We start from the raw sequence: 26718 nt of genomic DNA, 5'->3' as shown, positions 1-26718 counted from the left end.
GATGATTCCTGGGCAGTGTGTACCAGACCTGGGGTTAATCGGAATTCCAAATACATTAGCGTTTTTGGCTGCAGTTACGTTTTATTTGCATTGTGGTTGCAATTGATTTATGAAGACACCATTACAATTGTTATTGACCCCACGGTCTAGCATCTATGGCTCTGATATGTTGTGCGGTGCAGTATTGGTTTGTTTCACCGGCACCCATTCTCCACCCTGGTGGGGGGGGGGGGTACTGTTTTTGCTGATGATTACATCAATTTTTAGACAACTAAGCTGGCTAAAGGAGCCCTAGGGTCAAATAACATCCTTGTGCCTTGGTTTATTGCCACTTAACACAGCTATCCAATTTCCCGTGTTAAATGGTGAAAGCTGGTGATCCAATATTTATCTTGGAGGCTAAGTTCGCCTGTTTAGTTCTTGTACATTATCCGAAGACATCCTTGAACAAGCATGCCGCTTTGGTAATGTAGCAGAAGTACTAGACACAGCCAATTGTACAAGTTGCTCGTTAACATTACTGGAAGGTACATTTTCGGCTTACGCTGGTTGATATGTCGCCCCTGGCGGACCAGTCTGCATGACTAAAATGGGAGATCGTCCTGCGCGTGTTTCTGTGTGTGCACTCACAGATTGCTGGGCGCTCTCAGCTGCTGCATCTCGCATCCGAGCGTGAACCTCGCGAGTCAGGAGATCCGGCCAGCCGAGTCTCTGGCCCAGCTGCTGCTCTTCTACCTCAACTCCAAGTCGGCGCTGCAACGCATCGCCGTGTCACTCGTCATCTCGGAATGGGCCGACCACAAACAGGTGACCCTTGCTTGCCCAACTCCCGCTGAGCCCCGCAGGATGACTGCCGGTGTTCCTCTTGTCGCGTAAAACTGAGAAACGCAGCGCCAAAAAACAAAGGTCTCTTGTAGAGATATACAGAGACTTTTTTCATAATGGTTGCCTAACATTGAGCCTTAAACACAAGTGGTTACACCTGTACTTTTTGTACTGTTTGTCAATTCGGTGAACAAATTTTACTCTTAAAGTTTTTTTTATTCTCAATTAATTGGGTTTAAAAATCTTGTCTTTCACCCCAGGACACAAAGCCAATGCAATTTTAGCAAATAAGACCTCTCTTTTTGGTGTTGCATCTTCCATAGAAGAATGTTTTAATGTGTTTCCCTGCTGAAACAAACATTGGACAGTGGTTCTGTTTGTGGCCACAGAGCCAGTGGATACAATTCAACATTCCACTCTTAACTCCCTGCATACAAATGAACACCAACATAAACTTAAAACAAAATGTCACTCCTACAACATTGCCGCTGCCCTGCATTGCCAGTGTGACCTCGCGATTGCGTCGGCAGGACTGCACCACGGTGTCAGACGCGGTGCGGCCACGCCTGCAGGCGGTGCTGTCGGAGCAGCTCTACTATGACGAGATCGCCGTGCCCTTCACGCGCATGCAGACCGAGTGCAAGCAGCTGGTGTCCGTGCTGCTGGAGGGCGGCTATGACGTGCGGCCGCGTCTCGCCAGCGCCGTGCTCACTATCGAGCAGGCTCTGCAGCTGGTGAGGGCGGCTCCAATGGCAGAATGCGCCACCGTGTTTTGAGCATGTTCACCGATGACTGGATGACCTGAATCTTAGGGGGGGGGAGGGTCGGGCTGGGGGTGGCTGACCAGGCAGATGGACAAGACGTTGTAGTTTCATGTTGGTCTCCTCTCTTCCAATCCGAACTTTAATCGCAAAGTTACTCGCATGTTTTCAAGGGAACGCACATTTCCCCATGTACACACCGCTCTAAGTTCAGTTTGCTTTGCTCTCTGTATACCCCTTCTCTGTCAAGCAGTCTACCTCAACCCAATGAAAGTAAAGATTGATCTTCAATGACAGATCTCTCTTTCCCCTGTAAAATAACTCTGTCTTGAGCCCTGAATGCTCTTGATTACATTTTCCCTGTTCAATTATCAGCTTGGTCTTTCGATTTTGTCTCCACCTATGTCTTTTTTTATCTCCGTCCCAGATATGCTCTTATTTTCTTTACCATAGATAAGTTCCCCCCTCGATTTTTATTCCCGGTTCCTCAACTAAAGTATTTACATATATAATTTCCTTTCCTAATGCCCTCTAAATGGGGACGCTCTTCTCCCGACGTAGGATTTGTAAAGCCTGCAGCCGTGGTCCTGGCAGGGGCACCAGCTGGGCTGTCTCGACACAGTTGTCACCGCTGGCCATTTGTGCGACCACCCCCACAGGTGGGACCCATCTTCAACGAGGCGGTGGCAGCTGTGGAGCCGAGTCCCGTGGCGTCGCAGCAACTGCAGGGCAAGAGGCAGCAGGTGCAGTCGACGGTGCACGAGACGAGCGTCGAGTGGCAGCTGCTGCACCTGCGCGTGCACATGTTCGCCGCGTGCGCCGTGGTCGCCATGCGCTCGCTGCCCGACAAGATGAACCCTGTCATCAAGCCGCTCATGGAGGCTGTGCGCCGCGAGGAGAACGTGCTGGTGCAGGGCTTTGCCGCGGGGAAGGTGCGTGTGTGCGTGTGTGCGTGTGAATGCATGATTGTGTGTTGGTGCAGGGCGGGAGCGGCGGTGTTGCTGTTGGCACGCTGCGTTACCGACCCGGCGAACCGGGTTCGATTCCTGCTCATAGTCAACACCAGTGACTATTATCTGAACCAGTCTTGGGCCTCCCCTAGGTTAACTCTGCCTCAAATGAGTACCTGCTGTGGTGTGCAAATATCGCCATGAGGGAGACAAAGGCAGCCAGGCATAGTGCTGGCCACCCACCCCCTCGTGAGCTGTGCCGGTCTTCATAGTTGCTCGCTAACAGCACTTTCCCTAACTGTCTCTTAAGGCTACATGTGAGGTCTTTGTCTTTGTGTCTGTGTGTATGTGTTTGCGAGAGTGTATGTGCATGCATGTATCATTTGTGTCTGAAGCTCACAGAAATATTATATTTTTTTAGACCGTACTGGCAGTTGGGTCCTCAAGCAGGCGTGGCTACTTGGGTTGTGTTACGTAACCCATGTGCTTACTCCCCCCCCCCATATCCAAGAAGCAGGATAGAGGTAGCATGGGCTATGGAAGTGATGGGCTCACGTGGTACAGAAGAAGTGGAGTTGTGGACATGCTTAAAGCTTATACCAGTCATGGAGTGAGCTCGCGTAAGATCCTGCTGGGCATTGGACAGAATATATCCTTCTAGAAACAACTGGAGACAAACGGAGTGGTTCTTGCAAGTACGAGCATAGTTTTGGGTGGCTAAAACTGGGGAGCACAGCTGGTGCATTTCCTTGTCAACTTGGTTCTGTTAGCACCAAAGTTGTGTGGCCTTCCAATGGGCATCGATTTCTTGCTATCCATGGTAATATCGCATCAGTCTGCAGTGAATGTCAATTATTGTTTATATACACACATAATTTGTTTACGTAATATTATTGCCATGGTTTTAATGCTTGATCCACGATTGAACTCGAACATCTTTCAGAAACATAAGTGGGCCTGCTGTTTCACTCTCTCCCAAGGCGCATACGCGCCACTTTTGGCAGGGGCACATGCGGTAACGGAGTAGCGTGCTTGCCACCTTGCTCCTATGGGCAACGTCGAGTTCATTCATTGCAGGTGTCGCAGTTGCTGCAGCAGTGCGTTGGCCGCAGTCCTTGCCCGAACCAAAAGATTGTGAAGAACCTGTGCAACTCGGCCTGCATCGACTCTGTGCAGACGCCCGCCGCCGCTTGCCCCATCCCCTCCTCCAACGACACGTCCAAAGGTGCCCATATCTGTCGTGCAGTGTTGCCTGTCTCTCCTTGGAATGCCCTCATCTCCACAACTCTTCCTACTTCCGCCGGCTCATTCAAAACTTGTTAGCGTTCGTTTTCGATTAACTTAAAAAATTCCCCTCATGGTTGTGACTTTGGTAAATAAACATCGACTCGGCAATGGCTCGCATCTGAATACATCTAATCCCCACCACCCCCTTTGCTAACTCGTACTGACCAGTATGGAGAAGTATGGTCAAACCACCCCCATGACTGACATGGTATGGAAAGGCATTCATCCAGCAGTGGATTGTAAAGTGGCTGTACAATTTTTCCATTAAAAATGTTGTTTGTGCAGAGGTTTCTTTTTTTGGTGAGTGTTACACCACGTAAATATAAGCTAATGGATTTTACCACCAAACTACAGGTCAAAACACTTGTTCAGAAACCTGTAACTCTGATCTAATATACCTTCAGCAATGCTGTTTGTTGCTGACATTTTGGCATGTTGGGATTTTGGGCCTGTGCTCGGCAACCCATGATATTTAACACCACGTTTTTATTGCAAGTGTGCATATAGCCTGGTTAAATATAGCTTGCAACAAGGCAGGGTGTTAATCTACCAACAGTGTCTTTTGTTGCTGTGGTAGCTGCATTATTGAAAGCTTTACATGGCTAAGCGGCTACCTCCAGGGAGTAAGAAATGTTAGTCATTGTAATTATTGAAAGGCAATTCCATGAACATGTGGTGTTGGTTATTACAAATGTCTGTAGATCGTAATTTTATTAATTAAAAACAACAACCATCTAGATATACTTGGAGTGAACACAAAAGCCATTGATATTGTGCGATGGCAATATTATGTTGTTAGTTTGTTTCGTGTCAAATTATCCTACGATCACCAAAACGTGAATATAGATAGTTAGACGTGACTTGTTCTGGCCGTTTTAGGGCGTTTCTCATTCCAGGGAGACCTTTCAGAAGAAGGCCCCTTGAGAAAAAAAAGCTCTACTAGATCTCCTTAATCTGTTCGTTCATTGCAGCAATCCAGTCTTAAGGTTGTGCACGTCTATGCTGTATACGTGGATCCAGAATGGCCGATGAAGTGCTACACTTTCTTCAGCTGCGTCTGTAGCCCCGTGCATCATATGCCCTAACAAAGGCCGCTAATGGCGTTAATAATGACAATGAAAATTACAGTTTTTAATGCACCTACGAAGGTCATCCGACCCAACTTTTAAGTGGCACGAAGTATAAATTAATGTGCTCCATTTACCATCATACTTGGTAACTCATTTTGCTAATTGTGATGAATGCTTTGGTTTTGGCTGTTGGCCATTTTGCTGCTTTATAAAAATCATGCTTTTGTTTGTTTTTAATGACATTATAATGGAGTCATGAAAGTCACCTAGCTATTTTTATAAAGTGTCTCGCTGAAGTGGCAAATATCTGTAAAAGTTGTTCCATGAATGCTTTAAACATGAATTTTAAAAGCCACCAAAAATAATCTGTTAATTATAAACATTTTCCAGTCACTCGTCATGAGCACACTGATGTATGACTCCGCTTAAAAAAACATATGAATGCAGAACTCATTCAAATAAATGACACCCGTGTGATGATATCAATCTTACGCCATCTGGTTTCCATTGGGGATGAGAAAAAATAACTGCCCCAACAGATTTTAACTGGGTGTGGCTAAAGTTAATTGATTTTTTTTCTTGTCTCCAGTTCTATAAAACCTTTCGAACAAACCGAATATCGCGAAATATTAGGCAGGATTTTAACCGGTGCAACATTCCCAAAGGTTTGGCTTAACGTGACAAATGCCGGCCGGCTATTGTTCAAACACAGGCTCGTCGCAGGAGAAGGAGAAGCTGCAGCATTCGGTGAACAAACTGCAGGGCATCATCACTCTGTACCGCGCGCAGAAGGCGGCCTCCTCCATCACGAGCCGCAAAGGCCCGGCCCCGAGGCCGCGAGGGCCTGCCCCGGGGGAGATCCTCCACGGCTCCCTGCCCGAGGGCGACCAGGTGAGCGCGCGTTCACCACGCGCGTTCGCACGCACATGCGTGTGAATGCTTGTGTTCTGTCGCACGCAAGGACGAAGATTTCCTGTGTATCCAAACGGACTGTGAGTTTCTGTTAATGCTGGCGTGCGGTGCACAATGCGGTGTTGTGGCTCGCATCAGGCCCCCCGCGTACATATGTCTTCTCAGCGCTGATCATTATACACTTCACTGGATACTCATTTGAGGCTGAGCCAACCTTGGGGAGCCCAGGAAAAATGTGAATACCATTTTGGCACTGATGACATCTGTGGCCAGGAATATGGTCAATGGGTACATAAACTACTCCAAAACCCCCTGTGTATGTGCACATATGTCCTGGTGGGAATGTGGAATTCCACCACTGAATCGGGCCTGCCAGTGGAGACGTGTGCCTGACCACAGTCGTTTGAGCAACCATCCTCCTGTTGAATCTTTGCCGACTCTATGGGGCTCGATGAAGCAAGCTCCGGGTGCGTGCGCGTGTTTTGTTTTGCAGGCTCAAAAGGCAAACTTGGTGCAGAGGCGCGGTGCGGAGCTAACGCTCGCGCGCATCGCCAAGCACCTGGGCATGGAGATGCATACCGTGTTGCCTTACCTGTGGGAGGCCATGCTGGGGCCTCTGGTCAAGCAGGTGGACTCCGTACACTTCAGTACGTATATCTGCACTCGCCCGCACACGCTCTTTAGATTATGTTGCTTTACGCCTGCTTTATATGGTGGGAAACCCCTCCTTGTGGTTCATGCTAAACTTAAATTGTAAATACAGATACAAGTGTAGGGTCAAATCATTGCTCTGTGGTTGGTAACATGAATGAGTACCACCACTTTGTGGGAAATTGGCAGTTCTTTCATATGAGCACTGCCTCGTGTTCATCGAAGCTTGGAGATGCTGCGTAGTTTGACGTTGACAAGCATCAAAGGGTGATGCGTGTGCGAGATGCAGCTGCGCTCTAAAGAAAACTATCCCGTTGGCTCGTTGTGACGGGTCTGTTCTGTCTTTACAGGCAGTGAGGAACTGTTGGCTGGCGGAGATGTCCAGGCCCAGGATCTCATCAATGCCTTGCAGGTGTTTGAGATCCTGACTCCAGCTCTCAGTCCAGAGCTGCACCCACAGGTACCACAGGAATCTCTGCTCATCCCCTTTAAAGGATGCCATTGAACGGCTTCTCTAAAAATGTAATGACTGCTTGTCCAGGAAAACGTGTTTTTGTGAAGTGCGGTGGCGTAGGTCTCAGCGCACTGCGCCCACGATGTCGACTACCTAGGTACATTTTCTGGTTTTGCACCATTTGTGGCAAGTGAACCACCAGCACCTGGTGTGTTTTTTAAATATTTATTGGTGTCGGCATGGCCACTTTGATATCATTCAGTCTTTTTGCACGAGTTCTAAAGAGACAAATGCAAGTTGTATGTGCTTACTGGCCATACTACCTGGTTATATCGTGCGGGCCTCCAAAGGTGCTTCCAAACAATATTTGCCCCTGCAGCCCAAAAGGGTAGAGAGGGGGGTGGGGGACTCGTGCAGTTGCATCGCGATTCCACTGCCCGTGGTTCTATTCCTCGCTGAGTGTCAGTGGGCCTGATTCGCGTGGTCCTACTCTGCCTGAAATAACAAAGGCTGCCCAGTCAACTAGCCCGGCCTCCTAAGCTCCGACGCGGCGCTGGTGTGGCACGTGTCTGCAGATCGTGGAGCAGCTGCCCCGGCTGTGCGCCTGCCTCCAACACCCGTACACGGTGGTGCGGCACATGGCGGCGCGATGCCTGTCGGTGCTCAGCAAGCTCGTCACCGTCACCACCATGAACGTGCAGCTGGAGATCGTGCTGCCCTGGCTTGGAGCCGTCGACAACGACACCAAGCGGGAGGGCGCCATAGAAGCCTTGGCGTGTATCCTCTGTGTGGGGCCGAGCGGTGATTGGGCAATTGAACGCTTTCAAAGTGCGCAATGTATTTACAAAGGGGAGTAGTGATTGAAACTAAATGATACTTTTTTGTAGCCTCTTAAAACGTAGAGTGAAAACACCATGGTTGTGGTTTGTCTTCATCTTTGCCACCTTATTGTTAAAACACAAATAAGTGATGTGTCCTATAGCACCTGAGATCACTGGAGTAATTCTTTAAAAGTGTGGCTGGTGAGTTGGTCGGTGATGTCTCGGTTAATCGTGAGGCACTGATCACGTGAGACAACCGCCTAAGGCTGGAGGGGCGTGTTGCAGATGAGATGTCGCTGCGGTTATGGCAGTTCCTTGACGCGAAGAGCAGGTGTGATGGACGCGTTGGACGTGGATATCGTACCGTACATGGTGCTGCTGGTGGTGCCGGTGATGGGCCGAATGAGTGACCAGACGGATAGTGTGCGCCTCATGGCCACACAATGCTTTGCCACGCTCATCCGCCTCATGCCGCTGGAGGTACGAGCTGGCATAATCACTCTTGGTTTCTTTTATGGATGCCCACGGGGGTGTGTGTGTGTGTGTGTAGCGGTAGCGTAGCAGATAGCGCACTGCACTACCAACCCGGTGACCTCAGTCACTGCTGTTGGCCGTGAGCGGGAATCAAACTGATTATCTGAACTGCTCCTGGGCCTCCCCTAGGTTAACTCCGCCTCCAAATTAGTACCTGGTGTCATGTGTAAAAATTCCCACTAGGGATATCAGGGCGGCTGGGTGTGGTGCTGGCCACCCACCCCCTCGTGTGCCATGCCGGCCTTCATAGGTGCTCGCCAACAGCACTTGCCCCAACAGTCTGTTGAGGCTATCCGGGAGTGTGTTTGTCTTTTTGGAGGGGAGAGCATTCGGGAGTGGTTGTGTAAGGGGATGTTAGGTGGAGGATTGTTGTTTGTGTCCGTGTTTGTATGTCTGCTTAACTGCACTCGCTGCCACCTCACCCCGCGCGTGTAGGCTGGCATCCCAGACCCACCGCTCATGTCACAGGAGCTGGCGTCCCAGAAAGTGCGGGAGCGTCACTTCCTGGAGCAGCTGCTCGATGGTTCTAAGCTGGACAACTACGCCATCCCCGTGCCCATCCACGCCGAGCTGCGCAAGTACCAACAGGTGCCACCCTGCACACCACCCTGCACGCCACGCTGCACGCAACTCGCCCACGGCCCTGTGCTCCCCTCCCCCTTCACTTGGCGCTGACAAAGTCTGGGATCAACTACAAGCCGCACATGAGCCCTGCCCCCCACAGGACTCCTCTTCATCACATTAGCAACTCACGATGTGCACAGGAACCGAGACGGGCCTGTGTCCACCCCAAAGATTGCTACCCCCCCCCCCCCAAAAATGCAGTAATTCTCACCTTGTCATGTTGCACGTTTGTAAATATGCTTACGTGTCGGGCTTTCCGACGCGAGTTTGAACATTTGTTGAGAAGGAAAAAGGAGTTTGAGTCTTATAATTAGAAATGTAGGTTATTATGTATATTGTTAATTTCATTATGTAACTTATATGACATAGAATTATCTTGTTATTGTTGCGGAGTTTTGTTTTCCTAATATATTTTATAGTAATGAGAATGTGCACTTATTTATTTTTCCATTGCTTTTCTTCAACAAAATCATACCCTGCAATGCATTCATTATCCATTTCTTTGTCCATGGTCTCCCTGGAGGGGAAAAACTAACTTTTCTCCATAGTTGGGTACCTGGTCCTCATTAAATATTTGGCTGTCCAGATAGAAATCAATCTAAGCCTTTAATCAAAGGAGCTTTCCTACACTGCGAAGCCTTTGCTTACTCCATGGGGAGTGGTCTTTATTTTATATGTGGGATATAATATATATTAATAACAAAAACTACTTTTTATTATTTTCTTTGAACCTATCTACGTGACTTTACCGAAAGACCCAAGAATATGAATTCCTGCAGTCACGAAAGCTTTAAGTCAAGATTTTGGATATAACAGTGAAACATTTATGTTTCACCATGCAGGTAACAGTGTGCACTGCATGCTGGTGGTGGTTTTTTGTTTCTGTATTCAGTGTATGCTGACATCCGTGATGAAATGGTTTAATTTAGTTCTGGCTGTGCGGACTGGTGCGCGTGTGTGTGTGTACACGGAGCACACAGGATTTGTTTCAGTTGAGAGGCAGGAAACTTCTAAGCCCCTTTGACGTTGTCGGCAAGGTGCTGACAATTGACGCTTGCAGGGAAAAAGTGTGCTGAACCAAAATACCTCTAAATAGATCCGTTCTCAAAAGAAGAGATTCTGCCTGGAAAACTAGTCTCGCATGCACTGCGTATCGGCTCTTCCAGTTAAGCTGCGGTGCGGATGTTGTGCTGACACTGAATGGACCTCGGGTATCCAGCATCCTGCCGTGATTGCGATTTGTTTCTGCAATACTTGAAATCGAAGAAGCATAGGATCGAGTCCTGATTTTTTGTGCATGCGATATGAGCGGTGCTGAATGGACCACCATGCTGCTTGTTTTGTAGGACGGAGTGAACTGGTTGTCGTTCCTGAACAAGTACAAGCTGCATGGGATCCTGTGCGATGACATGGGGCTCGGCAAGACCCTGCAGTCCATCTGCATCCTTGCCGGCGACCACTACTTGCGGTAACATGATCTACGCAGTTTCTTTATAATCACTCGGTGGTGTGTATCTGTATATAGCTTCCATTTCTGAGTAAATACGCTGTGGTGTGTGATGCTGTGAACCCGGTGTTCTGAGTTTGATACCTGGCCATGCCATGTTGATCAGTGGCACGTGATATCTGAGCCTTGTCAAAGCTTCCCTTAAAATGACCTCTGCTTAAAATGAGAACTTGGTGCAGTGTGTGAACATTAACCCTTGAAGACCCAAGGCAGCCAGGCATGGTGCTGGGCCACACCACCCCATGTTATGCCATGCTCACCTTAATTCTTTGTGATCTATTTTCCTGGATCGTGCCTGGCTGTTTGAGTGCTTTTTTATTTTAAAAAAATATATATATATCTTCTATTGTCTGCTGTTTTTGGCGCTTCTCAACCAATTTTAGGATTGTAAAAAGTGTTTCTACCCAGATGCCATGTCGAAGTAGCCCTGGAATGATAAAGATACTTTTTCATGTTTACATGTATTTTGGAAGTCCTATTCTTGGACATGGTGCTCTTAATCTTCTGCCCATTATTATAGACCTAAAGTGCTCACTTTTTGGAGTTTTGTTTTTTACCAACATAGACATTTTGGTCACTATCGCAATTTGCTAACGTCCCCAGAAGTCTTGCGTCGGTGTCAACGTTACGTGCAGCACATGAGGTCGAGCGGCTATTGCCATGTTGAACCGCGAGAGAAACCCTCCAATGGGGGGACACACTTGTACACAAGTGCACCTGAAATCCTACACCGTTATCCACTCTTCAATACGAGCGCCCTCTGCTGCCCACAGCCTGTATAATGTACCATTGAGCATCAAAGGCTGGAAAAATCCTGACATTGGACCGATTGAACAGCTGAATGGGGGGAGTGTCGGGCTAAACCCTACCGTTGGATTGGAAGGGTTCAATAACCGATTGCCGACAGTACTTGCCATCAGAACGCACTGCGAGGCTGAACGGAAGCATCTTTTGTGTTTGTCAGCACACCGCGCTCGTCTCTCTGTAAATGTCATCCGCTGGTGCCTTTGCTGCGTGCAGGGCTCAGGAGTACGAGCGCACACAGGCGGCGGACTGTGCGACGCTTCCGTCCATGGTCGTGTGTCCCCCCACGCTCACCGGACACTGGGTGGACGAGGTGCACAAGTTTTGTCCCCGAGAATTCCTCAACCCCCTGCACTACACTGGTCCGCCCTCCGAGAGGATCCGGTGAGAGGCCTGCCCAGCTTCATTTAAATAATTATCGGTCCCGGTGCCGCCTCCTATTCGTCCGTTGGACAGAGCAAGAAATGGTACCAACTGAAGTGGCCATAATAATTCGCGTTGCCGGTTTATTTCTATGGTCAAAAGCATGTGAATTTAATGTGGTCAACTTTTTAATAGTTATCACATCCAAATCTAAATATCAATTATAAACCCTTTCAAGATGCCCACTGGCTACCAACAAGTGAAATATCTGGTCTGGGCCCTTTCATTAGCTTTCCCACCTTATTTTGTTTGCCTATTTGCTCTCTGCCAAGAAATGTATAATTTTCAGTGTCTTCAAGAAAATGTGTTTCTGTAGGATGTGGTTTGCCGTGTTATTCGATGAGGCTCATAACATGTACAGGTTATGTTTTAGGTACATTTTTACATTTTTTTCCTATATTATTTAATCACCAGTTACGTCCCTGTTGTGCTATCAGGAGTAATATCGTGAGATTAAGTAACATCCTTATAGAATTTCGCAGTTCACAGAGCCACATCATGTTGGGGAATGGTACTAGAAGATGACATCACAAAACAACTGTTTACATTCTCTTCGGTTGGCATCTCGCACATCACGCAACATCAGATGGCGCCCTTTTTCTCCCTCCTAAAAGAGTAATTACTGGAATGTTGGTTTTGGTGTCTATTTTAGAAAGTGTAGTCCTTCAGGCTAGGCAGCCCTGCGTGATTATGAGACAAACATGGACACATAACCTGGTTTAATAACAAGCAGCTACTCAGATTTGAACTCATGTTCTCGACCATACTGGCTCATTGCTTAAATATGGTCACTAATCATTGAGCTTCTTGAGGCAGCCGGCCACATGGCTGCTGCTGCGCTGTGCATTCTGCTCTATTGGAGTGACTGTGGCCGCTTTATCGTGTCACCTGACGTGTGTGCAGCCTTCAGCGGTACATCAAAAACCACAACCTCGTGGTGGCTTCCTACGACGTGGTGCGCAACGACATCGACTTCTTCAAGTGAGTAACCTTTATTTTACACCAAATTGATAAGCGCGTGTTCATTCATTGTACAACAGTGCTATATTGCGGTGAATACAAACTTTCTACGACAAAAAAAAAATGGCATTGCCTGTTTGTAACGGGATTCACATGTCACGTGTTTTGGTAAAAGAAGCAACCGTCGAGTTTACGGAATTGCCCGCATCTGCCGAGTGTGGAAACCGCTTTCATTTGGCTGGTTGAATTGACCCTGTCCGATTTTTAACAACTTTCCTCCCCCGAACGGTCATCCTCGTGCCCGTCGCCCCCTTAACTCTAATTTGTGACCGTGTGCTTACATTTCTGGCAGGAATATCAAGTGGAACTACTGCATTCTGGATGAGGGTCACATGATCAAGAATGGGAAAACAAAGCTCTCTAAGGCCGTAAAGCAACTGACCGCCAACCACAGGCTCATTCTGTCTGGCACTCCAATCCAGGTGTGAGGAGGGTGGGGTTTAACCCAGCGGATGTTCTTCTTCAGTTTGGCAACCCTCCTTAAGTTTGTTAGTGCAAAGCATAGTTTGTCTTGCTATAAGTATCTTGTTTTTAAAAAGTAAAAATCGCAGTGATTTTATTGCGTCAAATACATTGCTTTTAAAACATTTCTAATTAAGTTTCTCCCAAGGACATAGGCAAAGCACCATATGTTGGCAGACCTGTATAAAAATTCCACCTACTTTGAACTGTACAGATACATGAAGGACACATGCTAAAAGCATTTTACAAAAGTGTGTTAAGAGCTCGACAAATGATTGCCAATGAGGAGTTGTTTTTCGAATATTTGGTACAAGAACTTCATAATCATGCGAGAGCCCATTTGAGACTAGAGTCCCCGTTGCAAGGAAGACCAGTGTGGTATTAGTCGACTGGTAAAGTAATAATGTAATCCTCCCCCTGTCGATCCTCCCTGCCCCACCCCCATCATGTCCTCATGTAGAACAACGTTCTGGAGCTGTGGTCCCTTTTTGACTTCCTGATGCCGGGCTTCTTGGGCACTGAGCACCAGTTTGCGGCACGCTACGGGAAGCCCATCCTGGCGAGCCGTGATGCACGCAGCTCGTCCAGGGAGCAGGAGGCTGGTATGGGCACCACCCAAACACAGTAGTACATCCGATATAGCAGTTTAACACCAGTTGCTTTTTTTTTTGGCAAGTGGTTTCGTTGCTGTGTATCGTGAAAGTCAACGGTGTTTGCCCCAGGGACCGACTGGCCCTCTGTCATGGGAATGTGTAATTTCTGCCACTGCGTCAGGGCCACTGATGAGAACATGAGTGTTTGCCCCATTGCTAGTTTGAGACCGGTACATTTTCGCAACTCATCTTAAGATTGCGATGGGGCCCCATCGGATATGCAAACACCCCCTCCCCCCACCACACCAGTTGACAACACCAGATTCCCTGATTTGGAGGCATAGTCTCAGGTGGATGTGGCACATGCCCCCCCCCATGTTGGCTGCGTGCAGGTGTGTTGGCCATGGAGGCACTGCACAGGCAGGTGCTGCCGTTCCTGCTGCGTCGCATGAAAGAAGACGTGCTGCAGGACCTGCCTCCAAAGATCATTCAGGATTACTACTGCTCCCTCAGTCCCCTGCAGGTGTGTGCGTCTCGCAAACGGGGAGCGGTAGCGCAGTGGTTAGCGCACTCACGAACCCGGTGACCTGAGTTCAATTTCTGCTCGTGGTCGATTAAGTCGTAAACAACAGCATTGGCGAGTAAACGACAGCATTGGCGAGTGCCATGCCAGCCTTAAGAGATGCTCTCTAACAGCACTCGTGCACTATTTGCAACCACATGCACGCGCGCACATGCTATTCCAGACCAGTGTCACTCGCCCGGTGTCTAGCAGGAACGTGGGTGGGTTGATGCTCTAGATAGATGGTGGAATTTCCACATTACATTATAGGGTTGATATCCCTACAAAATGGTGGTTATTTTATCACTTGCAGGCAGCAGCGGTAAAACAATTGGTAACAATTTTGAAATGTTCAATACATGTAATAGCAGGAATATATTAAATTTTTCAAGTAAAGCCCGAAAAGATAAAGGTGCAGTCCTATAATTACTTACACCACTGCTGGCAGAGGGCCTCCACTAAGAGGGTATTATGGCCTACTCTTCCACATCTTGGAGTAAAGAGGACCAACACCACTCGCGAGCCTGCCGCTTGGACTAACGGTAAACCCCGTACACCTAAAAATACATTTCTGAAAACACTACGTTGGTAAAACTGCAACCGTTAAATGTACTTGTGAGTTCCGGCTGTGCGTGACCGCCACGCATTGCGCCACGGTGGGTGTGCTGCAGGTGCGGCTGTACGAGGACTTTGCGCGCTCGCAAGCCAAGCACGACGTGGACGACACAATCTCCTCGGGGAAACTGTCCTCGGAGCCCAGCGACAAGACCAAGCTCAAGGCCACTGGGCACGTCTTCCAGGTATTTTTGTGCGTCTGTTTCATCGTGAAGACCCCCCCCCCCCTCTCACCGTGCCGTGTAGAAAAATACCACAGCACCTTGTCCATGAATGCAGTTTCCAAAAGTGGAAAATGTTAGAGCGCTCGTACGACTGTGCCTAAGCGTGCCTATCGCAGTGGCTTTTCCACATCGTCTCGTTCGATGATGCTTTCAAAAATGTTGCTCACTGAAGTTGAATACTCGTGCTGACCGCCATCACTAGCTGTCATGTGTAAGGTCTGTAGTGTTTAATGATATCTTAATTTAACCGCTTCATTTTTACCAATGTTCTTATTCTAGTGGCAAAGAACCATGACACACACTCACAGTGCTTCTTTCGGAACCATATTCAAATATCAACGTTTCAAGTGTTGAATAAATGGGGAGCATGGAATGTGCTGACTTAATGCCTTGATATTAGTGCATGGCATAATGAGACAATAACCGCACTAAGCTATAGCAGTGATACATATTCGCTCATGTGCCACCATGTCTGTGGTTCAGTCGAGTATGCTGGGGGGTAGGTACTACATTGCTGCTGGCGTCACAGCCAGTGGTTTGCTATGGGCACTGTGTTCTGCTCTCACCCCCTCCGGCCAGGCTCTGCAGTACCTGCGCAAGCTGTGCAACCACCCGGCGCTGGTGCTCACTCTGCAGCACCCAGAGTTCCAGCGAATCTGCGAGGAGTTGGCCACACACGGATCATCGCTGCGCGATATCCAGCACGCGCCCAAGCTCTCTGCACTCAAACAGGTACCGTCTGCAGCCCTTTCTGTGTGACCATTGGGTCGTCCGCTCGTGCCACGCCCCTCATCATGATGATGTCGGCTCTTTGTTTTGGCAACTCGTGACGATGTAATCCAGTTGCCGCTCGCATGTCTCAACGATTTCTCTCACTCCCGTTCCCCTTCTGCTGCCATCCCGTTTGCCTTCCTGTGGTTACTATCCCATTCCTCCCCCTCTTTTTACTTCCTGTTCCTATCTTGTTTGCCGCTCTGTTCACCTCTTGATCTCCTCTCTTTACCCTTCTGGTTTATTCCTGTTCTTCTCTCCATTCCCCTCTTTCCCCTCCTGTTCCTTTGTCGGTTCCCTTCCTCTCCTCCCACCTCTTTCCCTGCCACTGCTCTCCCGTTTCCCTGCGCCCCCCCCCACCCCAGCTGCTGCTGGACTGTGGTTTGGGTGGCGGCGGCGGTGCGGGTGGTGTGGATAGCGGCCCCGAGGCCGTGGTCGCCCAGCACCGCGTGCTCATCTTCTGCCAGCTCAAGAGCATGCTGGACATGGTGGAGTACGACTTGCTGCGGCCGCAGCTGCCCGCTGTCACCTACTTGCGCCTCGATGGGAGCGTGCCCGCCGGCCAGAGGCACTCCATCGTTGCGCGGTACATTCCGTGCACACAGCAGTGCACTCTTTATATTTTTCAGGTTACGTTTTGGCTGGTGTGGAAGACATGCAATGCATGGGAGGCGAAAATAGAATAAACAATATGCAACGGAAGGGGACGTCTGATGTAAATTAGCAGGAAACTACAAATAATATATTTTCATTAAGAAAAGCACCAATTGAGTCTGGATATTTGGTTTCAAGAGCGATCTGCGTCAGTGTTTTGTGAATTCCTTTTTGAGAATTTGTGTGTGGTGGGGTAAAAAAAACACCTTCACAATACTGGAGGATCTGGAAAGAGATGTTATTAAACTTGCTCTTACCATCTAATTCCAGTTTGAGTGTATTACATACATTTCTGCACAACTCCCTGTAATTAGCAGCTGACAGTACCATGAGTGAAGCTGTGAAGAACGTGTAATGCCTGATAAAAGCGCCTTTCGGAATGGATCTATGAATGAAGTCGCTGTTTAAACTCGATTTCAATCGGTAACAATTCGGTATTATTCTTGACCCAATTTCTCCAGGGGTGCTGGTTTACCGGTGCCGAAGCGCTGCTTGTGCCCCGAGGCGACACCACAAATGTGTGCATGCCCCCCCCCTCCCCCTCCCCGGGCAGGTTTAATAACGACCCGTCAATCGACGTGCTGCTGCTGACGACTCACGTGGGTGGCCTGGGCCTCAACCTGACGGGTGCCGACACGGTCGTGTTCGTGGAGCACGACTGGAACCCCATGAGGGACCTGCAGGCCATGGACCGTGCGCACCGCATCGGGCAGGTGAGCCTCCTCCGCATGCTGCTGCCGTACAGGGGCGCGTGCAGCGAACCGCACAGGCGCACACCCACACCGGCACTTGTGACAGCAGCAGTAACGTCAACGACCAAACCACTCCACCTCGCTTCTGGTTTCGCTGCTGGGTTTGTCGACGCAATGTTTCGCGGAGCGACTTGTCCTGCGGTCTTCCGGGACTGCTTGGGTCGTTTCTATTGCCGGTCATGCCACCCTTCGTACTTTCCGTTGGGGAGGTGTGGGAATGTGGTGTTAGTTATGAATCACCACCAAACTACCCTTAATTTTTTTATTTATTGTCATTGTTCCACAAAATAATTATTTTCTTTAGTTTTGCACCGTTGTGTTTTGAGTCAATTTTCTTGTTTAATATCTCATTTGTTTCGTTAAAGGTCATATTTGCAATTGATATGCATATAATCTGAAAAAAACATTTACTTATTTATTTATTCTTAAACACAATTGGAAGCATTTATCAGATGCATGACACATTTTAATGAATAAACCCATAGATTGTACATATGTTGAACTTCTTTCGCACCATACGTAGCCAACTGCTAATCGGAGGTGTCCAAGGTTGCCTGAACAACTTTCTCTGGTCTAGCAACAACACAGCTGCTTTCCCTCCACCTTGCTCGTGAAATATTATTTTATGATATTGCGTCGTTGGCAGTGGTGCGCAAGCACATGTAACAAACAAAAAACTCCGCAGCCATCAATAATACTGCCTGATGAAAGAAAACGTTTACAAAATATGTTTTTGGCATTGGCCCTTCACAGCACATGCCTCTGCTGTGAAGAAGGGCTGTTGCCTACTTTTTACTATTTCATTTTTAAGACGCCGTTATTGACGAATCTATCAAGTCCCCTTGTTAATCGTGCTTATCGAGTCCCTGCGATGCCATCCAAATAGCCTCTTGTTCATAACTGGCAATGCCCAATTCTGGTTGGCAGGTTGAGTGGATTTTGAATGCTTCTTGGAGGGCCACAACAATTAGAGGTGGGAACCCTCGCTCGGGAGGACATTGTGACAAGTTGGTCGGTGGCACGGCCTCCGTATTCATGGTGTGCCTGTGTGTGTGTGTGCTTGCACCGGCAGAAACGCGTGGTGAACGTGTACCGCCTGATCACGCGTGGCACGCTTGAGGAGAAGATCATGGGGCTGCAAAAGTTCAAGCTGAGCATCGCCAATACCGTGATCAACCAGGACAATGCCAGCCTGCAGAGCATGGGCACCGAGCAGCTGCTCGACCTCTTCACCCTCGAGAAGGTGCACAGCCCGATCATCCTTGGTAGCACCATGCTCATTAGGAGCATGGCCATCAGATCCGTCGCTACCCTGAACAGAACCACTGTGATGAACACCATAGCCATCTGCGTCATCCTCACTACCAGCATCCTTGTTTATTGTAGCCAGCACCATAGCCAAAAGCGACATTGCCTTGAGTCACTGAGCCTGGACCAGATATTTCTTAACTTTACGTTGTTGCAATTTTATGTGGCCAACAACAGTGAATTGTGATTACTACTTGAAATAAGTGGGTGTATCATATAATTCACCCTTATTTTAATTGGAGATACATTGGTGCATGGTTGTCAAGACCATTGTCCTCTTTGAACCATTTTCATAACCACTGTAACCAGCATCTTCATCAGCAGTACCTTTGCCCTTAGCACAGTCTCCTTTTTCACTATTTAACATTGTCATCTTGGGTAAAACCATTAATGATCAGTACCATATAGTAATCTGAAAAATAAATATCAGCACTTGCTATACTGGACATCTGTGAAAAACAACTTAATAGATTATCGAATTCCTCCAGTATACATAAAGATTCTGATTCTGTAGTTACCTTTCCCACCATCTCCTTCAGTACCAGCACGGTTACCATCGGGACTCGCCACGACCGAGCCGCTATCGGCACCATTTCCATCGGCGCCATCTCTAAATAAACACCGCTTGCACCATTACCACCAGCAGTTACTAGTGCAGTGCCTCACTGTTGCACGTTTTTCTCTGGTTGCGTGAAACAGGGCGGTCTGTCGGAGGATGCTCCCTCAAGCGGAGGAGCTTCTAAGAAGGAGACGATAAAGTCTGTTCTGGAGAACCTGGGAGACCTGTGGGACCAGGAGCAGTACGACTCTGAGTACAACCTGGACTCGTTCATAAAGTCCCTTAAGTAGCAGCGGGGGATGGCTTGCGCGCACCAAGACGCGGTCTCTTTTGTCTTAAAAAATAAAATAAACGATGTTGAAAACGTAAGGGGAATTGAGGGCAAGTGGGAAAGAAAATAATTCGACCTACTCCAGCCGTGGTAGGAAATAGCAAAAACAGTCTCTGAAGAGTTTGTGTTATGGTTCTGTCTTGGTGTGGGGGTAGTATATTTTCGGAAGCGAAGCAGAAATAATACGGCCCATACCTTCATTGAAATTGTACAATGATGGCTTCTATATAATGCAATGAATGGAACAAATACTTTTACCAGTGGGGGAGGCTTCCAAGCCTGACAAAGGGGGTCCTGCCTTGACTGAGCGGGCATGGTGTTGATGGCTCCTTCGACCACTGCGACTCGGAGGCAGCTCGCACAACATGTGCGTGTTCCTGGGGCTGCAGCTGAAGACGACTTCCTTCCGCATCCAGATCCAAGAGGAGGAGGGGGTATGGATCCGTGTCAGATTTGCGGAGATCCACACATGCAGTGTTTTCTTCACCCGAGAAGAATGTACTCTGCCCACAGTAGTGGATGCTGCATGCCGCTAGATCAGAGAAGCTGCTAACTCGGCAGAGAACTTGCTCTGTGGAAGTGCAGTAGGATTTGTTTTGGTACACGAGGATTTGGCTTTGAGCTGGTTTGGAAAGCTGGGCACCCACGTGTGATTCGGACGGTAGGGCACGCCTGCTCCAATCCTGGTTGTGTTGGTGCCCTCTGTAACCCTGACTCCCTCCTACCCCTTAACCGTTTACTTCCCTGGCACATGGCAACCCAGTAAGGCACAGTGACAAGGTCTTGTACACGCAGCACTAAGTAAACATTGTGGCTGTTACAGCTGTTGGACGGGTTTAACCATGTACAGTTCTAGCTGTTTTGGCTCTGATCACATGTACATGGAACTCAAATAGTTGGGCGTATTAACTGATGTTGCTTCATTTAGTAGGACATGCTGTGACCATACATTTAAAAAAAAGTTACCCCTGTAAGGGGGATTTATTGATATGCATGACCTTTGCAGGGCCCACCTGTTCTGGGTCAATATCTTAAAAAATATTTCCCCCAAAATTCTGCATCAGGTTTTCCACCTGTTAGCTGTGTTGCTTGAGTTAGGCAATGCATGATTGATCAATTACCCTTGAGCTGTCCTGCATTGTGTGGGCTTGTGAAGGCGAACACATTGTATCTTTACCATGTTTTATGAGGTGTGTAACCCTCCTCTGTCATTCCCAGTGGCCATTCGGTAAATGTGTAATTTGGTACTCATGTTTGCGTTGAGCAATGAGGCTGAACGACCACTTGAATTGGAGACTCGGAGGGCTGTGGTCTGTTTTTATGAAATGGTGAGTGCGTTAAGAGTTAAAATATAGCCTAACAGCATTTGTGGCAGTGCCATGCGTTTATTTGTTGACTTGTGTACAGCTGCTGGTGTTTATTCATAATCCGGAGCAACGTGTGCACGCGCGCTGCGTGCACGATGCCTAAATACGCCTGGGGGTTTGCGACCGTGGGCCCTTTCCCATGGTGCTCCGTATGCTCGTGGGATTCTTTTTATATAATCCCTGGGTTGAGCAACAAATTTACGTTGCAGGGGAAACCTGTGATTGGCCACGATTGTGGCAAACTTCCTCCCTGCAAAGATATCAAGTGTGGGTGAATGCATTGTTACATCAACCTCATGCACGGCGAGCGGTCATGGTGATTGAGAGCACGGGGCTGTTCCCTGTAAGCCCCATTTGCCGTTTTAACTTTTCTACCTGTGCCCCATTTAATGAATTGTTGAGGACAGACACCTCCGCACTAAAACATTACAGGTTCGTCGTTTGTATTTAAACTGGTGTTATTTTCAGGATTTAGTATGGTCTTTAAAAGTACTGCTTTTGGCTTTACAAAGAAATAGTCAATATGAAATAAAAATGAACCAAACATTTTAAAGTGTGTGTGTGGTAATTTATTCACACTTTGTATGGTACAGAACTGGTTAATAGTGTACATTCACCTGAGATCGTGGTGATGTCATGTGGTAAAACTAATTTGCAACTTTAAGAAATTACATCCCAAAGATTAGTAGTTTTTGTATAATAAATACAACTGCAGTAGCTGTAGTTTGCATTACACATTTCATAGTTTTAAATATGAAGATGTACAAATTAACAAATTAGATTTTTATTTAAACATTTCAAAAAAATCTTTCGTGTAACAACTTCAAATAAAATTAATTTTTTTAATTCTTATCTCCGTCCGACTCGCTTGGTATTGGCAGGGCCAGATGGTGTGAGTGGCCATGCCTTCAACTGAGGGCACTTGGCTGGGCCAAGCTGTACTCCACGTGTGCAGTGATGTAGAGGAGGCTGTGCACATGCCGTTGGTCACAGCACTCTGGTTTGAAGACTTCGGGCTTTGGTTTTAATGGGGGAATTTGGGAAACCCAGTGAAGACAAGACACATGGGTAGTGGCACAACTGATTTCCACTCACCAGACCATAGTTTAACATGCATCCATTGTTCACTTGCTCAGAATTCTTGGTTTTACCAGTTAAATGATTGCACATTGCTGATTTTTTTTCTACTGCATGTTAATTGACATTGTACCTGGTCTTCATATTTAGTCAAATACTTTCATGAGCAGCAATAGGTGAACGTTGTGGTTATTGGTGGTGTCTTCCTGAAGAGCATTGTTAAAGGCATGAAATGGCCAAATTGCTTTACTATTAGGAAACTCAAAATATTCGAATATTAAGTGGTGTGCTTATTTGAGTAAGATTGTTAATGTAGTGAATGGGCACGCAATTATTTAGCCTAGAACATCAACGCAGAGGTGAAACCAGGAAGAAGATGATTGCATTTCAAAACTTGTCCGGAAATGCACGTGAGACGATGCACATCCAACTGTGTTCTGATTTGTTGAAATGTGGTGCTTTGCTGGGGGGGTGGGTAAATAATGGTGACCGACTTAATTAGCACATGGAGTGCTGAAATGTTTGTGAAGCAAAAAGGCTCATTATTTAACTACAATCTACATCCTTGTTCATGTGCAGGATGGTTTGATATGTATAATTCTTATTCAATGACAGATTTAAGAGCCTGCACAGATTCCCAATCCTCTGCCTGGGGTGAGTTCTTGGGGTATCTCGGCAAGGGGGAGGGCATTACTGTCAATTTAAAAACTATTGCTATCTAAAAATGTAATTTCTACCTTTTAAAGTTATTAATAGGTATAACAGCTTGACACGGCTGATTGTATAGACACATTTTGCAAAACTAATGTTTTGTTCAGCCTTGTGCAAGACGGAAATTTTTTATGAATCTGAGTTATTTCACTTCTGATTAAGGACCATGAGAAGTGAAACTGAACAAGGGTTCGTCACTGGTTTTAATAACATGTTAAAGGTGCCGACTTTTCTACCTTGCAATATCTCAGCCCTCTCAAGCCCCATTATCATTTATATTGGTATTACTCTACATATAAATGGGCCTTTAATATATATTGAATATTAGGTTGGCATTTTGATTACCATCTCACTCTTTTTCAGCATTTTGACTGCTCATCCAGTTTGGAACATTTCACACTTCTGTGATAAATGTAAAGGCTACGGGCAAGTGTTAATGTGAAGGGTTAGGCACTAGGGCCGGTGAGCGTAGCAATCTTTGAACACCACAGCTGTATTTGCATGCAGATCATGTACAGATTAATGGTATGGACTGCTTGATACGTTGATCATGTGAAAAGTATGCTTTGTGCACATATAAGTCTATGCTTGATAAGGTATTTTTTTCAAAATAATTTGATGGACACTGCCCGCACACGCTAATGGTCTGTTAAGCTATTTGCAAAAAAAATACGCAGCATGACAACGTGCAAGAGAACCATTAAGCAGGCTGAGCCACATGATTATTACTGTGGCCACATGGGTTGCACGAAGACAGGCCATCTGCACACGAAAGGGAGATGTTGCGGACAGTGTTTTAGCCTCACCAGTACCACTTGCAAAGGTTTAATTGGTATTGCTTTTTAGAAACGCAACTCATCCGATGGTGTCATCACCGCCACGGACGAATAGAAAAGGTTTTGTGAAGTACTGCATTCATATTTAACTCAGACTTAAAACTTAACACACATGTAAGTTGCATTCATAGCCAAACAAAAGGAAAACATGTACTGGGAAATAAGTACAGGTTGCTACTTCAGTAATGACCTGAGTAATTCACTTAGCAGTGCGAACTGACCAGCTGACGTGTGATGGTGGTGGACATCGCTTTAATTCCTACCATGCTGCCACTGCTTTTGGTTACAGGCAGCAGACCTGTATTCCTCAAACGGGTCTGTATGTTGCAGATGCCCTGGCATCCACACACGCTTTGGACCCAAGTGCAGGTGCTAGTATTGCCAAACCAATGTCGTGCTGTGTAACTTCTGGCCAAATGTTTAGGTCAAACTGCAGTAACAGGGAAAAATGGAAAGGGTCTTATGTTCAGCTCATGTTTACGTCACAACTGGTAGAGGGCCTTTCTATTCCAAGGTGCATTTAGCCATTTACTATTTCATGCTAATTCATGCTGCCATCATAAGCAGACCATCAATACAATTCCTAGTTGCCCATTTTACCATTAAGCTGATGGGAAACAATTGTCTTATTTGACCGTGGAGGAAATGTTTCTAAATGGGTGGGGAAGTATTTTGTCTTTCTGGAACTGCTTTTGCTGATATCCAATATAACTGTTATTGACATCCTATGAAAAACCATGTTTGTGACCCTGGAACGTTGACTTTAAATGCTGATCCCACCCCAATTTCAAAGCATCACCATTTGGAGCAGTCGGCGGCTGCATGTCAGGGGTGCAGTCAAAACCCCTGCACCAAACCTTTCAGACGTGGGGCTGAAACGGCCACCAGACTTTCCAGGTGGGAGCACCATCTTGACGGAGCCCTGCATGGGTGCCACATGCAGTGGCAGCCTCTGCTGCGCTCCTCACAGCTTGGCCGTGATCTTGCCGTAGAGCGGCTTTACGAGTGGGAAGAGGGGGAGGCCTCGCTTGAAGTCGTTGGTGTCCTCGATCACTGTCGGCTGACGTACACAGAGTGCATCGCTTAGGACATTGACAGTCACTCGTGATTTGCCAGTTTGTGAGACGCCAACATTGGTTGTCTCGAGCGGGTCACCGCCGACCTCTACCATGGCAATGCTGATTTTTCACTGCTGGCTCAGCCATAAACACAGGTAAGTGCAAGCCAATTGCTCATTTGAACAGTGAGATCACAACTTCGGAGTTGATTTCAAAATGTGAAAGTCTGCAAGTATGCAACTAAGCGTGTGATGGCATATAGAAACAGGTTCAGTTGCTTGCCATGGGCACAAGTTATCTTGACATGCACACCATGTCATGCCATGGGAATTCAACATTGCAAATGTGGCTGACTGCAAATGGAAGATGAACACCATCTACCACTCATTAATATAGAAAGACTGGGTCTTACTTGAGCAGGAAGATAATTTGACTTGACATAAACTGCACCATAAAATGATACCAGTGTTGGGAGAACGAGTGTGGCAAATAAACATTGCAGAAGATACAAATGATAGAGTTATCCTGTTACCTGGGGCAAAGGTGGTGCGGGCGTGAGGCTCACATCATTCTGGCACGGGAACTCTCCGACGACAGGACCTGGAGCATCCAGAGCACGGGACACGACACCCTCAGCCACCACCCCCCACACTTGCTACACACAACTGCAAAATCACGAACCATCCACAAAACCGGGTGAGTGAATGATTGGGTGCTAAAAGAGGCTGCTTACAGGATTCCATCTCGCGTGACAGCACGTGGACGGAGATCTTGTGGCGTCGAGCAGCGTCAACTGACAGGAGCTCCTGTAGCACGAACAAGCACACACGTATACACAGACAAAGGTCCCCGTATAGCCTTTAATAAACTGTTGGGGCAAGTGCTATGAACGAGCACCTATGAAAGCCGCCACAGCACACTGAGTGGGTGGCCAATTCCACGGCCAGCCGCCTTTCTCTTCCCAAAACAGATTCAGATATTCGTCACCGATGTTGGCTGGGAGCGGGAATCGAACTCGGATCGTCAAGATCGTTACACGGTGCGCTAACCAAGAAACACTACCACTCCCCACACACAGATATACACACACAAAAGGACAGGCATGTAAAGCACATGCATCAGCATGTGCACTCTCACACAATCAAATGGAATTTCCCTTTAAGCTTAATTGTAGGGGCAAGTGTTGTTAATAAGTATCTATTAGTGAGCATCTATTTATAATGTAATGACACATGAGGGGGTGGTTGTAGCCAATACGCCTGGCCACCTTGTGTCTCACTGGGGGAGACAGAAATCTTACTCGGGGTTATAGATCGTAGCAGAGTACAGGATCCACAGAGCTGTTCCCACATGCGTGCAAGAACACACGTACGTACACAGACACAACATAATAGACCCAAAGATGAGCAGTTCTGTTGAAGTAAGACTGGTGGCAGCACTGCTGATACATTATCAACAATGCTGATACATTATCAACAGTTTTCGTGAATGTGTACAAATTGGCTCTGCGCAAGCAATTAAGACAAAACATCAGACCTTGTGCTAAGCAATACATAATTTTCATTTGGTTTTACATTAGCAGTTTAGTAAAAAAAGTAACTGCATTAAATCGGTTTATTTTCCTATCATGTAAAAAAGGCTCCGGTACACTTTTGGTTGACCGAAAGCGGCAAAGTTTGTGAAGATTCAGCTATAAACAATGGGGAGCATTCCACATTGTTTCCTTCTCATATTTTACTGACTTTGTAACATTTATTTGGGACCACTGGGTTGGCTATTATTGATCTTGTGAATCGGTGCTTGTGTCAAATGGACAGACGCACCTGGTAGAACTTCAAGACGTCATCCTTGGTCAGTGTCTTCAAATGAGCTACTTCAATGTTGTCTGAAAAGAAATTAATCCACAGCATACATTATTTGTGCACATCAAACAAGGTACAGCAATCAGAGTATTGAAAGGCTGTATTCATGAATTCCAAGTTGAATCTATTGGAGGAAGGATACAATTATACTTTCATCTCTTGTATTTAAAGCTATTAACGCATAAAAAAAGTAAGTTCATAAGAATGAAGTGTCGGAAGCTTTTTTCTGCAATTCGATCAGGGGACATTAAATGCAAGCGCAGTGGCTGACAATAACTCGTGGGCTCACAAACAAATCAGATGTCAAGCCCAACAACAAAGTGCTTGTCAAGT

General features: G+C 47.0%; 2 protein-coding genes across 2 annotated transcripts in view; one reads left to right on the top strand and one right to left on the bottom strand.

Moving 5' to 3' along the window:
• BTAF1 (B-TFIID TATA-box binding protein associated factor 1) overlaps positions 1-21384 on the top strand; it is a 54270-nt gene extending 32886 nt beyond the window's left edge. Inside the window, exons 18-39 of the mRNA XM_078861702.1 lie at positions 633-807; positions 1356-1559; positions 2246-2518; positions 3614-3761; positions 5606-5784; positions 6299-6452; positions 6807-6916; positions 7486-7687; positions 8063-8211; positions 8701-8853; positions 10236-10357; positions 11417-11584; positions 12527-12604; positions 12936-13065; positions 13566-13707; positions 14091-14221; positions 14932-15060; positions 15679-15831; positions 16236-16456; positions 17078-17237; positions 18349-18519; positions 19284-21384. Of these exons, the coding sequence (XP_078717828.1) occupies positions 633-807; positions 1356-1559; positions 2246-2518; positions 3614-3761; positions 5606-5784; positions 6299-6452; positions 6807-6916; positions 7486-7687; positions 8063-8211; positions 8701-8853; positions 10236-10357; positions 11417-11584; positions 12527-12604; positions 12936-13065; positions 13566-13707; positions 14091-14221; positions 14932-15060; positions 15679-15831; positions 16236-16456; positions 17078-17237; positions 18349-18519; positions 19284-19433 (3502 nt within the window). The 3' untranslated portion in view covers positions 19434-21384. The remainder of the gene's footprint in view (positions 1-632; positions 808-1355; positions 1560-2245; positions 2519-3613; positions 3762-5605; positions 5785-6298; positions 6453-6806; positions 6917-7485; positions 7688-8062; positions 8212-8700; positions 8854-10235; positions 10358-11416; positions 11585-12526; positions 12605-12935; positions 13066-13565; positions 13708-14090; positions 14222-14931; positions 15061-15678; positions 15832-16235; positions 16457-17077; positions 17238-18348; positions 18520-19283) is intronic.
• An 18-nt stretch (positions 21385-21402) lies between these two features.
• The window catches only part of IDE (insulin degrading enzyme), a 30861-nt gene continuing 25545 nt past the window's right edge, over positions 21403-26718 (bottom strand). Inside the window, exons 22-25 of the mRNA XM_078861704.1 lie at positions 26347-26408; positions 25257-25329; positions 25056-25123; positions 21403-24525 (exon numbers count right to left, since the gene is read on the bottom strand). Coding sequence (XP_078717830.1) covers positions 24430-24525; positions 25056-25123; positions 25257-25329; positions 26347-26408 — 299 coding nt within the window. The 3' untranslated portion in view covers positions 21403-24429. The remainder of the gene's footprint in view (positions 24526-25055; positions 25124-25256; positions 25330-26346; positions 26409-26718) is intronic.

Source organism: Lampetra fluviatilis, chromosome 12 (genome assembly GCF_964198595.1).
Source record: "Lampetra fluviatilis chromosome 12, kcLamFluv1.1, whole genome shotgun sequence".
In the NCBI taxonomy this organism is placed as follows: domain Eukaryota; kingdom Metazoa; phylum Chordata; class Hyperoartia; order Petromyzontiformes; family Petromyzontidae; genus Lampetra; species Lampetra fluviatilis.
This window is presented reverse-complemented; position numbering and strand designations above follow the sequence as displayed.